This window comes from Oncorhynchus clarkii, chromosome 20 (assembly GCF_045791955.1).
Source record: "Oncorhynchus clarkii lewisi isolate Uvic-CL-2024 chromosome 20, UVic_Ocla_1.0, whole genome shotgun sequence".
NCBI classification, from domain to species: domain Eukaryota; kingdom Metazoa; phylum Chordata; class Actinopteri; order Salmoniformes; family Salmonidae; genus Oncorhynchus; species Oncorhynchus clarkii.
This window is the reverse complement of record NC_092166.1, coordinates 78,640,848-78,655,252: the sequence shown is the minus strand read 5'-3', so window position 1 is coordinate 78,655,252 and position 14,405 is coordinate 78,640,848. Positions and strand designations below refer to the sequence as shown.

Here is a 14,405-nt window from a genome sequence, read left to right as displayed (position 1 = left end):
GAAGTTTCTTATCTCGGGTGGACGTACTTGTTCATACCCCAGATTGTATTGATGCTAAAGCATGGTTACACTGTTATTTATAGGTGTGTTTAAGGTTATTCATGAGTGTGTGTGTAGCATCCCAAGATGTTTATATGTAAACTAATGCTGTTGAATGTTAATTGAACAGGATGTGAAAGGGCTTCTTCCCATTGGTCAGATGCATGATGGGTATTGGTATTGAAGACACAGACAGAGACAGACAGGGTTGGTGTGCTACCGGGCACAGGAATGATTGAAGTCTGGCTTTTCGTTTGAGTTGATGAGGCTTTTAGTTCATGGTCCTGTTTGTGTGTTTTTGTAACTTCCTTTCCAGTCACCGGCTATAATAATAATAATTTTTCACCTGCAAATAAAAAGCCTCACTTTGGCAAGAAAAAACACATCTTCCTCATCTGCATCCTCACTGTTCCCAATCCAACCGCATGGTCAACCTCACAGTGTGTATGCCTGCCGGCCGGACCTGCCTGCCTTCCTGCCTGCCTTCGCGTGCCTGCGTGCCTGCGTGCCTGCGTGCGTGACAGCGGCTCAGTGTAATGGTTGCTGATGGTAATCCATCCTATCACAGGGAATCAGTGGGGGGACATCCTGAGGGGTTGGAGGTCATTCTCATTAACTTCCTGTTCCTGTTTTCAAACTTCAGTCACCATGGCGATACAGACCCCTCAAATTACACCACTATCCCAGGATTCATTCAGTGGTGATTTGGAAGACGAAAACACAGATTGAGTTCACTTAGGCACATAAGCCTATAAGATAAACATTATAAAGAGGCTGTTGAGAAATACTATAATGAAAGTAGCAGTTTGGTGTTGTGTACTTGTGTAACGTTAACCAGAGTTCACCAGATGTTCGTCACAGACTGTTCACAACATGTTCACAGGAGGATTGCCGACTTGCTGATTTCTGTTTCTAAAATGCATTAGTCCTTTTTGTTATGTCAAAGCACATCAAAAGTGAGAGCATTTTAGAGCATGAGAGAACTTTCAACGGTTGTCCTAAAAACTCCTTTTAACTTTTGAGATTTCCTCACATCTACACTTGAGCTGCAACCTTGTTTGTGGGTTTTATTTCAAAAGCTTTTTTATTTTGGGCCGAGCTGGGAGGGATGTAGGCATTGCTAGTTCTCCAAGACAGAGGAGGTCTGTGACTGTGTATCCCAAATTGTTTGTTCCAAAGGGCTCTCTGGTCAAAAGTCGTGCACTATATAGGGAATATGGTGCCATTTGTGATGCACACCAAGTCTGTAAGTTCAGCTGTGACCTCCAGCATTTTAATGAAATGTATTTAACCTTGAGTTAGCCAGACGAGTCCGTTTAAGTTAAGAACAGTCTTGAAAAAGGATTGCTTGTTAATGTTTTGGACGATTGGACAGCCAGGGTTCAAATTGACATTTCCGTCTTTTGATTAAAACATTTGTAAAGGGTCTGTTTCCGCAAGGGTTAGGGTTAGGGTTAGGGTTAGGGTTAGGGTTAGGGTTAGGGTCTCTGATTCAGACTAACTAAACAGTCTGTTTGAGATACAAACAGTACAAGGAAACAGAAAGTACACAGAATCCTTATTGGCATGATCTGATTCTTTAGGGACCCGGGCCAGTATTCATAAAGCATCTCCAAGTAGGAGTGCTGATCCAGGATCAGGTTCCCCCTGTCCGTGTAATGTAATCCATTATGATCTAAAATCCAAAACTGATTCTACATCAGCCCTCTACTCTGAGACTCTTTGTGAATACGGGCCCAGATGCATAGCTTCCAAGCTTTTTACTACAGTAATGGCCTTCACGGGGGGGGGGGGGGGGGGATCTAAAGTATGTCCAATTCCAGCAATTCACATAGACAAAAACTTGTTGAAATGCTTTTGCTTCAAGCTAAACTGTGACGTGAACTGCTGAGGATCATGCAGTGAAGACCTGCAGAAATGCTTTTGGCCTGATCATGTAAAGCTGCACATGTCTGGGTCTCCCTGCCTGGCAACAAGAGATCTATAGGGGAAATGATCCAGACGCTGATAGAAATAGACAAAGCCTCTTCAGTGGACCAGCCCAGACCCAGAACCTGTCTGATCTGAAACTACCACGGAAGGGTTGAACTCCAAACCCAACAATAGCCAGACCCACCATAGAATCTCCTATTCACAAGAGAGTGGTCTTTCCCTTACTAACATTATTTTTCGTGTTAAAGGTCCAATGCAGCAGTTTTGGTCTCAATATCAAATCATTTCTGGGTAACAATTAAGTGCCTAACTGCGATTGTTTTCAATAAAAATTGTCAAAAATAATCAAAAATAGCTTTTTTAGCAAAGAGCAAAAGCAAGAATTTAGCTAGCACTGTCTGAGTGAGAGTGGTTTGACTGGGGAGGGGAAAACAGAAAATGTAGCTGTTATTGGCAGAGAGGTTTGGAACTCTCTTATTGGTCTATTAGCTAAATTACCGCATGTCACCATGGAAGTCCAAAACTCACTCCCACCAAAACAGGTTGAAATATTAGGGGGTCTTTTCAAACAGGTCTTACACTAAAAGGGCTCGATCATCATTTTCATAATTTCACACTATTATTCCAACTTCACAGTGAAGAAATATATATAAAACATAGGAAAGATCACATTTTGGACTTGGCCTTTAACATTTTTACATCTCTTTCTTTTCTTTCATTTATCGGTGTGGTGATTTACTGTGAACTGTGAACTCTAAGGTGTATTGTATCTGGGACAGTATTATGGGTGGAGTTTGTGGTTGGCACTGTGGTGCCGCCTTGTATCAGGAAATTCACATTGTGTTAGGAAAGAATGGCAGGTCCATTAAACATGTGATTACCATCAGTTACATTGTCATTCTCCCGTGCTTCATCATAGAGGAAGGATCATTCACAATAGAAACAACTTGGACTGTGCCAGTCTGGTCTAATGGTAGCCGACTATGAAACCCCATACATACCACTTGTGACGGGGCTACGAATCTCGCCTTGGCCCCTAATCTCTGTCTCCTTCTGTGTTTGTCTCCTTCTCTACCTTCCGACCATAAACAGTCAAATAGAAACAACAAAAAATTGCTTTGACTCACACGCCTGGTTCTCCTATAGCTGGGCACACTCTACTTCGGCTTAAGTCAGCTCTTATGTTGATGTCTTGCCAAAGAACGCAACAGTTTTATTAATTTGCGTATTTATCATGCAGCCAGGCTAGCCCTCATAAATTCAAGGCCTATAAAGCACTAATTTCATGCATTACTAGTATACTACTGTTTATCATCTCAATTGTCCACCAGTTGCAGAACTCGGTGAAGCGAAGGTCTGTGCCATGTAGAATCCCATAAAAGACCTTTGCTTGAAAAACAAGAAAGAATAGGCAATATTACTGTTCGTCCCTCTTGAGACGCCGTGACAACGACACAGCTAACAGGGCCTTCAGAAAGTATTCACACCCATTGACTTTCTCCACATTTTGTTGTGTAACAGCCTGAATTTCAAATAGATTCAATTGAGATATTGAGTCACTGACCTACACACAATGCCCCATTATGTGAAAGTGGAATAACGTTTTTCTAAATGTTTTCTAATTAATAAAAAATGTATTGAGTCAATAAGTATTCAACCACATTGTTATGGTAAGCATAAATAAATTCAGTAAAATAAATGTGCTTAAACAAGTCACATAATATGTTGCATGGACTCACTCGGTGTGCAATAATAGTGTTTAACATGATTTTTGAATGATTACCTCATCTCTGTACCCCGCACAAACAATTATCTGTAAGGTCCCTCAGTCGAGCTGTGAATTTCAAACACAGATTCAACCACAAGACCAGGGAGGTTTTCCAATGCTTTGCAAAGAAGGGCACCTATTAGTAGATGGGTCAAGAAAAAATTAAAAGCAGACCTTGAACATGACGTTGAGCATGGTAAAGTTATTAATTACACTTTGGATGGTGTTTCACCAAGTCATTACAAAGATACGGGCGTCTTTCCTAACTCAGTTGCCAGAGAGGAAGGAAACTATGAGGCCAGTGATGCCATGAGGTCAATGGTGACTTTAAAACAGTTCCAGAGTTTAATGGCTGTGACAGGAAAAAACTGAGGATGGATCAACAACATTGTAGTTACTCCACAATGCTAACCTAATTGACGGAGGGACAAGAAGGACGTCTGTACAGAATAAACATATTCCAAAACATGCATCCTGTTTGCAACAAGACACTAAAAAAATTAACAAAGTGTTATGTTTGGGGAAAATCCAATACAACACATTACCAAGTACCACTGTCCATATTTTCAAGCATAGTGGTGGCTGTATCATGTTATGGGTATGCTTGTAATCATTAAGGACTGGGGAGTTTTTCAGGATAAAAAATTAACGGAATGGAGCTAAGCACAGGCAAAATCCTAGAGAAAAACCTGTTTCAGTCTGTATTCCACCAGACACTGGAAGATGAATTCACCTGTCAGCAGGACAATAACCTAAAACATGAGGCCAAATCTACACTGGAGTTATTACCAAGAAGACAGTGAATGTTCCTGAGTGGCCGAGTTACAGTTTTGACTTAAATCTACTTGAAAATCTATGGCAAGACCTGAAAATGGTTGTCTAACAATGATGAACAACCAATTTGACAGACCTTGAGAGAATTTTTTAAAGAATAATGGGCACATGTTGCACAATCCAGGTGTGGAAAGCTCTTAGAGATTTACCCAGAAACACTCACAGATGTAATCACTGCCAAAGCTGCTTCTACTGACTCAGGGTTGTAAATACTTACGTGAATTAGATAATGCTGTGTTTAATTTTTAATACATTTGCAAAAATGTCTCAAAACATTTTTCATTTTGTCATTAGGGGGTATTGTGTGTTGATGTGTGATACATTTAAAAAAAATACATTTTTAAATCAGGCTGTAACAACAAAATGTGAAATAAGCCCCAGGTTAAAGAATACTTTCTGAAGGCACTGTACATTTCCTCAAAATAGTCATCAATAATCTAAGATAAATCAAGAAACCTGTAATTAATTATGACGGTTTTACAGAGGTCTTAGTTGTGCAATTTTACATCTAAGATGTTTCTCAAGTAAAAAAATGTGTATGAAAACTAGTAATCTCTCGTTTAAAAACAACGAAAACTGAATTGAAGAATCCCATCCATGGTTCCCACTCCTCCAGTAGTACAATCACCAACAAAGAGGTGTAGACTTCGGCTGCTAAACTTTGACTTGCCTCAAGAAAAAAGTTGTTTGCGAACAAACAAAAACCTGCCAAACACCAAAACGAACAAAAACGTCACAAAATGTTGTCATAATATATGTGCAAACTGTTTCGTCTGGGTACCATGCTACAAGCATTATGATCCAGGAGTGACTTCCATCAAAGTGCTATTGGTACTTTCTGTCCCCAATAGGCATCAGTCCAGTGATCTCTTCATGTCCTTCCAGACATGATTTCCGTTCTGTAATCCCTTGTGGTCGTCATCACAGCTCACGGTCAAAACGTCTGTGTTTTAGCCTGGTGGTCCAGTCCACACTACATATATGCACACACTCACTTTTGCAATAAGCCTAAAATGTTTGCCCTTAAACTGTGTGTGTATTTGTCACACTGGGATGTGAAACTCTACAGACGGTCCCAACACAGAGTCTCCACTTTCACTCTAGTTTTTATTTTTTGTAAATTGAACCTTTATTTAACTAAGCAAGTTATTTAAGAACAAATTCTAATTTACAATGACGGCCTAGGAACAGTGGGTAACTGCCTGTTCAGGGCCAGAACGATAGATTTTTACCTTGTCAGCTCAGGGGATTCAATCTAGCAACCTTTCGGTTAGTGGCCCAACGCTCTAACCACTAGGCTACCTGCCGCCCCTATTACACCAAACACATATGTTTTTCTCACACACACAAACCACTTTAAGTCTCAGTGTTAACACCATACAAGGAGAACAGGTCAGAACAGGACAAGTCATTTTGTTCCAGGTTTTCTAAAGTTGATTAGATTGAAAATAAAGCTTTCGTAAAGTCACTAAGTAAGTCACTATGATTCGATGCCGATATATTGGATTGGCCTTCGATCCAAAATAGAGAGGACATACATTTGGCTTCATGTTCACAGTTTGCCTTTACACCGAACAAAAAATGTAAATGTAACACGTAACAATTTCTACAATTGTATTTACAGACCATATAAGGTTACAGACCATATAAGGTTACAGATCATATAAGGTTACAGACCATATAAGGTTACAGATCATATAAGGTTACAGATCATATAGGGTTACAGACCATATAAGGTTACAGACCATATGGTTACAGACCATATAAGGTTACAGACCATATAAGGTTACAGATCATATAAGGTTACAGATCATATACGTTTACAGATCATATAAGGTTACAGATCATGTAATGTTACAGACCATGTAAGGTTACAGACCATACAAGGTTACAGAGCATATAAGGTTACAGACCATATAAGGTTACAGCTCAGGTAAGGTTACAGACCATATAAGGTTACAGACCATGTAAGGTTACAGACAATGTAAGGTTACAGACCATACAAGGTTACAGAGCATATAAGGTTACAGACCATATAAGGTTACAGCTCAGGTAAGGTTACAGACCATATAAGGTTACAGATAATGTAAGGTTACAGACCATAAAAGGTTACACACCATATAAGGTTACAGACCATATAAGGTTACAGACCATATAAGGTTACAAACCATATAAGGTTACAGCTCATGTACGGTTACAGACCATATAAGGTTACAGTTCATATAAGGAAATCAGTCAATTTAAATCAATTCCTTAGGCCCTAATTTATGGATTTCACATGACTGGGAATGCAGATATGCATATGTTGGTCACAGATACCTTAAAAAATTTCAGTGGATCAGAAAACCAGTCAGTATCTGGTTCGACCACCATTTGCCTCATGCAGTGCCTCACATCTCCTTCGCATAGAGTTGATCAGGCTGTTGATTGTGGCCTGTGGATTGCTGTCGTACACGTTGATCCAGAGCATCCAAAACATGCTCAATAGGTGACATGTCTGGTGATTATGCAGACCATGGAAGAACTGGAAAATTTTTAGCTTCCAGGAACTGTGTACAGATCCTCGTGACATGGGGCCCGTGCATTATCATGCTGAAACATGAGGTAATGGCGGCAGATGAATGACACGACAATGGGTCTCAGGATATGGTCACGGTATTTCTGTGCATTCAAATTGCCATTGATAAAATGCAATTGTGTTTGTTGTCTGTAGCTTATGACTGCCCATACTATAACCCCACCGCCACCATGGGGCACTGTGTTCACAACGTTGACATCAGCAAACCACTCGCCCACACAACGCCATACATGCTGTATCTGCGCAGAAATTCTTCGGTTGTGCAAACCCACAGTTTCATCAGCTGTCCGGGTGGCTGGTCTCAGACGAGGTGAAGAAGCTGGGTGTGGAGGTCCTGGACTGGTGTGGTTACACGTGGTCTGCGGTTGTGAGGCCGGTTGGACGTACTGCCAAATTCTCTAAAACGACATTGGAGGCATTGTGTTGTGTGACAAAACTGCACATTTTAGAGTGGCCTTTTATTATCCCCAGCATAAGGTGCACCTGTGTAATGATCATGGTTTTTAATCAGATTCTTGGTATGCCACACATTTCAGGTGGAAAGATTATCTTGGAAAAAGAAAAATGCTCATTAGCTCGGATGTAAACAAATTTGTGCAAACAATTAGAGAGAAATATGCTTTTTGTGCATAAGGATAATTTCTGGGATCTTTTAATTCAGCTCATGAAAATGGGACCAACACTTGTTGTGTTTATATTTGTGTTCAGTATAAGTTAATTCAAATTCTATATCCACATATTAATCACTGCTAGCGACATAATAAATCCATAAATTCATTTTTTTAACACATTACATGAGCCCCAAAATCCCCCAAATCCCCAGTGGCATGTTCATGGCAAGCTGACCGGTTTGTGTGTGTGTGTGTGTGTGTGTGTGTGTGTGTGTGTGTGTGTGTGTGTGTGTGTGTGTTGACAGTCCAAAAACCATCATCTCTTCCATTGAACCCAATTTAGCTTCCAGCCCTGCTACGGTATGTGAAGTTGGCAAAATGGTGGCTTAAGTTATTAAACTGAGCAGTTTTAATCATTGGTTGCAGGAATTCAAGGTTGGCAGAGAGGAGTGGATTAACACGATGCACAAAGCCTTCATATCCTTTCTGATCTGTGGGCCAGAGCCTGATGTCACCCACAGCCTGCCTCTCTCTCTCTCTCTCTCTCTCTCTCTCTCTCTCTCTCTCTCTCTCTCTCTCTCTCTCTCTCTGTCTCGTTCTCTCTCTTGCTCTCTCTCTCTCTCTCTCTCTCTCTCTCTCTCTCTCTCTCTCTCTCTCGTGATCCCTTCCTTGCTCTTTCTCCCTGCTGCCATCGTCTACTATCTGTTGCTCTCCCTCTCCAGCTATCTAACTTTCTTCCTGTCCATCTCTCTCTATCTCTTTGGATCTCAATGGGATGGTGCAGGCTATAGCTGTCGCTCTCTCCCTCTCTGATTCTCTTCATCCCTTCATCCTAAGGCTCTGGCTCCTCCGGCCGGTGCCCCGTCATTTTCCCGTGGGCGGCAGCGCGATATGAAGCGTCGTCATGGGTTTCATGGAATTCTACTTGGAGATTGACCCCGTGACCCTGAACCTCATCATCCTGGTGGCCAGCTATGCCATCCTCCTCCTTGTCTTCCTCATCTCCTGCATCCTGTACGACTGCCAGGGGAAGGACCCCACCAAGGAGTACGCCCCCGCGCCCCCCGCGCCCCCCAGCCAGTCGCCCATACGCCTTGTGGTCATGCAAAACTCTCCTGCCTCGTCTCGCTATGAGCAGCAGAACCAGAACAACATGGCTGCTCCAGAACCCAGCAGAAAGCCAGAACCCAGCAGGAACCCAGAACCCAACAGGAAGCCAGAACCCAGCAGGAACTTGGAACCTAACAGGAACCCAGAACCCAACAGGAAGCCAGAACCCAGCAGGAACTTGGAACCTAGCAGGAACCCAGAACCCAGCAGGAAGCCAGAACCTAGCAGGAACCCAGAACCGAGCAGGAAGCCAGAACTCAGTAGGAACCACTACGAGCACAGCAGGAACCACTACGAGCACAGCAGGAACCACTACGAGCTGCCGGCACTGACGCCCACCCCCGACCTGGGGAGGGAGAAGAGGAGCACCCTGGTCTGATAAGGAGAGATGGAGGAGGTGGGGGAGTCCATGACTTAAGAGAAGAGAGATGCTAAGTTCTGGATTTGACACCGTGGAGGACAGAGGGAGATGGTGGGGGGGTCCATGATTGAAGAGAAGAGAGATACTAATTTCTGGATTTGACACCGTGGAGGACAGAGGGAGATGGTGGGGGGGTCCATGATTGAAGAGAAGAGAGATACTAATTTCTGGATTTGACACCGTGGAGGACAGAGGGAGATGGTGGGGGGGTCCATGATAGAAGAGAAGAGAGATACTAATTTCTGGATTTGACACTGTGGAGGAGAGATGGAGGAGAGGGGAGATTTGGTTGTATAGAAAAGGCCTGGCCTGGACTGGATATAAATTGCTGCTGTTTTGTTTAGTATTTTCTTTTTGCTCTGTAGATATTGTTTATTTTGATCGTTATGTATGATGTTGGTATCTATATCGCTGAGAAGGTAAGTCGGCAGGGGTTATTGGTGTGTGTGTGTGTGTGTGTGTATTTGTGTGTGTTTGTGTGTGTGTGTGTGCGTGTGTGTGTGTGTATTTGTGTGTGTTTGTGTGTGTGTGTGTGCGTGTGTGTGTGCGTGTGCACGCGTGTGTGTGTGTGTGCGTGCACGTGCGCGTGTACGTGCGCGTGCGTGTGTGTGTGTGTGTGTGTGTGTGTGTGTGTGCGTGTGTCTATCCACTACATGTCAAACTATACATGTCACAATGTATGAATTGATGAATGCATGTAATCACAACACAGAAATCAGTGTCTAAATACAGATGTTTCCACTGGGTTCTCATGTCAAATCAATCCAGGCTGTTACCACAGTGTGTGAGTCATCAATGTGATTGGTTAATTGAACACATTAGTTTATTGGAAGGAGACATGCATGGATTCATTAACCCAATTCCTTTTGTAGGATGTTTTAAATATGTAACTAGCACTAAACAGTAAGGTGCTTTTTACATTGAGTCTTGCATGTAGGCAAAGATGTCCTCATGATGTGAATGACTTCAGCAGAGGTTCATATGAACCTCTGTGTTTTCTGCAGGTGGGACCTGGCAGGCAGGGAGGCTGCTGTCAGGGAATCCCACACCCACATGCTCGCAGAAAGATAAACAGGAACACACTCGCACGTACTTGCACACACACTTACACTCGCACACTTGCACACACACACGCGCACTCACACACACGTAAACACACACGCACACACACTCACTCACACACACCCACACAAACACACCGATTGGCATGCAAAAGGTAATAAATGAATGCATGATGAATGCTTTAAAGTGATCTAAAGAGAGTAGGCAGATAGTCAGACACACCCTATGATAAGAACATTCACTGACCACCAGACCCTAATAACATCCCCAACCCCCACTACTATACCAAGCCTCAGTCTCGTATCACCCTGCTTCTGTTTAAACCTCTGTCTATCCTCTGCCTTTTAAATCCCTCTTTATCCCGCAGGCACGAACTCCATCAGTAAAAATGAATGTGGCCCAAGAGCACAAAGCCTCCCAGTCAATGAATGAATGCATGCTGGCTTCACTCTGTCGATGATTGACACATATTAGGCTTTGACATATTGTATATGAGTGGGATGTGAAAGCACCGTGAAAACATTGGCTGCCATTGTGATAGAGTTAAAGCCAGACACAGGCTCTTATCTAGAGTGTTTTAGAATACGTGTGTTTATATGAGGAGGCTAAAAACCAGACAGTTTGTGTCCCAAAGGGCACCCTATTCTCTACATAGTGCCCTGCTTTTGACCAGCGCTGTGTCGGTGCCATTTGGGACACCGACACAGTGAATGTCACTGGTGAAAAAGTGAATAACGAGCTTTCCACAAATGCAACCTTGCAAATTTGAAAGCATCTGTTTTAGTGATCAAAAGAGAGAGCCTACATCACAGATGAGTAGTTATAAACCCTCTGTTCTGTCATGTTGAATTTAACGTTTCCTCCGTCTTCATCTCTCCCCAAGGCATCCGCAGTCTGGTGCCAGCTGGGACGGATGTGCACATCTTTAGTATATAGATAGGTTTCATTTACACAAATACATGTGCCACAATGGGGCCTCGGTTCCATCATAACTGTCTGGTGTTGAAGGTAATGTCTCCTCCCGCTGTCTTTCCCCAGGGCAGCAGATCAGCATGGAGTCACCACCATTCAGAAACCAGAGTACCTCTGACATTATGGAATCACCCTCCTCTCTCTCCTGCTCACCCCATCGCTACATCGTTGGGCGTGACGATGCCAAAGGACCAATAGACGACACCCTGCCACACCTCACTAAGAATGATCCACATTGGGATCAGGTTCTACATGCATAATGCTGGAACTATGAACTAATGGAGAACTGCAATATCCAATAGCTTCCATGTAGTCCACACTACTTCATAGAAACTGGAGGACACATCCGAGCCACAATGGTACAACAACTATCATTAAGACCAGCTACTTCAATGAAGAGACTGACGGTTGATTGGAGCAGGATGTCCTGTGACTGTTCTCCACTCAGCCACATCAAGCCTCAGTCACGTCAAGTCATCTGCTCTGCCACGACTTTGAATCAACCAACAGTCAGAGAGTCGTGATACCGAGGGACTTGACATGCTAAAGCCTCTTATGTAAAAAAAAAAACAAGGGCCTTGTCAGCTCAGTGCCCATCGAGACCAACCAATGACTTGACCAATCACAGAGCCCCATTTGCAATATGAATAGCAGCAAATGATACATCCCCCATGTTTCATGTTAGAGGGATTAGAGTCCAACTCAAGTATTATGGGAGAGCGAGGGTTACATATTCTTTCTGATGTTTGCTCTGCTTTGCTTTGGTCCTCTCTAACATACGTTTCTTCTTGTTAACAGACCAAAAACATTTTGGTCATATTTTGGATTTGACGTAGGTGGTAGTGGGACTAATAAGGAGTGGACATCAGTTAAGGGACTTAGTCTAGGGAGGGAGATATTTGTGGCACGCAAGAGGGAGGATTTAAAATCAAACTTGACTTGAGCCAACGTTCAAGTGAACTTGTAAGCCTGGGGCATATTCATGAGTTATGAAATGGAAACAAACAGGTTGAAACAGGGTGGAATTTTCCCAATAAGAAACCGTTGATGTCTTTTTCTGTTGCAAAACATTTCGCTACGGTGTACACTAATGAATAACACCCAGGTTTTGGGGAGAAGTCAGACATGTTGCTCTCAAAACACAGTATATCCTTCATTAAATGTCATATTTATGGTACATTATTAACATACTGCAAGAATATATAGCACATTCAATAAAAGTATCACAAAAGTATCACCTTTGCCCAAGCCCCTGTAAATAACATTGTATAAAAAAAGATGAATAAAAAAAACAAAAAACTAAACTAGTTGATGTGTTTGTACGTATGCTGAGAGAGAGAGGTAGACAGCACAGTGCAGCATAACACACACACACACACACACATTGTGCTAGCCTGTCTAATCATTAAATGTCACGCCAAAGAATGTACGGCTGAATTACAGATGTGTTGGCTACAGCACATAACGCAGTAGTATAGTAGTAAACTATGATATGGGACCAGGCTATTGAAGTTCTGCCATGGATGGAGAGCGCCCTCCAGTGGCTACCTTTGGAAAAACTACTCTCTCATCTGACTCTTTAAAAACATATATTTCTGATTGATTTTTCTCATTCGTGAGATACAGATAGTTATTGCATCATGTCTTGTCTTGTTTCTTTGTTCCTCATCTGATACCACACAGGGAAACCACCGAATCCAACCAAGAGCTTGTGGATTGACAACATTGTTTCATTCCAAATCAACCCTTAGTATATGGGCTTTTGCCCCATATACTACCCACCAATGTGACCTGTACGTTCTCACTGGCTCCAGGTCATCTACAGGTCTCTGCTAGGTAAAGCCCCACCTTATCTCAGCTCGCTGGTCACCATAGCAGCACCCACCTGTAGCACGCGCTCCAGAAGGTATATCTCACTAGTCACTCCCAAAGCCAATTCCTCCTTTGGACACCTCTCCTTCCAGTTCTCTGCTGCCAATGACTGGAACGCACTGCAAAAATCACTGAAGCTGGAGACTCATATCTCCCTCACTAACTTTAAGCACCAGCTGTCAGAGCATCTCACAGATCACTGCACCTGTACATAGCCCATCTGTAAACAGCCCATCCAACTACCTCATCCCCATACTGTATTTATTTATTTATCTTGCTCCTTTGCACCCCAGTATCTCTACTTGCGCATTCATCTTCTGCACATCTATCACTCCAGTGTGTAATTGCTATATTGTAATTACTTCACCACCATGGCCTATTTATCGCCTTACCTCCCTAATCATTTGCACACACTGTATATAGACTTTTTATACTGTATTATTGACTGTATGTTTGTTGTATGTGTCGAACTGCTTTGCTTTATTCTTGGCCAGGTCGCAGTTGTAAATGAGAACTTGTTCTCTACTAGTTAAATAAAGGTTTTTTTTTTTTTTTTAAATGAATATAATAAACCCCCACTTGTTTTATCATCAGAAAGAACACATAACTAGCAGATGATTTCAACAGTTTTATTTTGATAATGAAAAACAAACAAAAGACAAGGGAGGAATACTTGGAAAAACACAGATTTTTAACATATCAGCATATAAGTATTCTGTCTAGTGAACCCTACACCAAGAGGAAAGTAGGAATAATCACACAAAAGGGAGAAATTAAGAAGAGACATAACATAAGCGCTTTTTGTTGGGATTTGACTTTCTTCTAAAACCAAAACTACATACAATACAAATAAGAATTTAAAAAGGGATGCCAATATCAATCTTCCTCTTAGACTACAGAGCTTCAGCTTCTGCAAAGCAAAGAAACAACGCAACAAAACATACACAACTTTTCAAGACGAAAACAGCAAAGCGTTTTGAGTTTGTCTGTGGTGGGCGTGAGGGGTTAAAGAGTGAGACTGACTACACTTTCATATGGTCTGTAAAACAGCCTGTCACTTTCATATGGTCTGTAAAACAGCCTGTCACTTTCATTTGTAAGGTAGTCTTGAGTAATGCCCATGCAAAGTATCTGAGAAACAGCATCGGTAGAGGTGAACAAGTTCTGAATATACATATATCTGAGAAACAGCATCGGTAGAGATGA

General features: G+C 42.3%; 2 protein-coding genes across 2 annotated transcripts in view; one reads left to right on the top strand and one right to left on the bottom strand.

Moving 5' to 3' along the window:
• The first annotated feature begins 8,666 nt into the window (after window positions 1-8,666).
• LOC139375710 (protein TsetseEP-like) lies at window positions 8,667-9,308 on the top strand. Its single transcript, XM_071117520.1, has one exon. The coding sequence runs from the start codon at window positions 8,667-8,669 to the stop codon at window positions 9,249-9,251; it is 585 nt and encodes a 194-aa protein (XP_070973621.1). The 3' UTR covers window positions 9,252-9,308.
• Window positions 9,309-13,814: 4,506 nt separating this feature from the next.
• Window positions 13,815-14,405, bottom strand: part of LOC139376966 (hepatic leukemia factor-like) — a 10,581-nt gene continuing 9,990 nt past the window's right edge. Inside the window, exon 4 of the mRNA XM_071119996.1 lies at window positions 13,815-14,405. This exon is cut by the window's right edge and continues 1,998 nt beyond it. The gene's annotated coding sequence lies outside the window, so the exon portion shown is untranslated.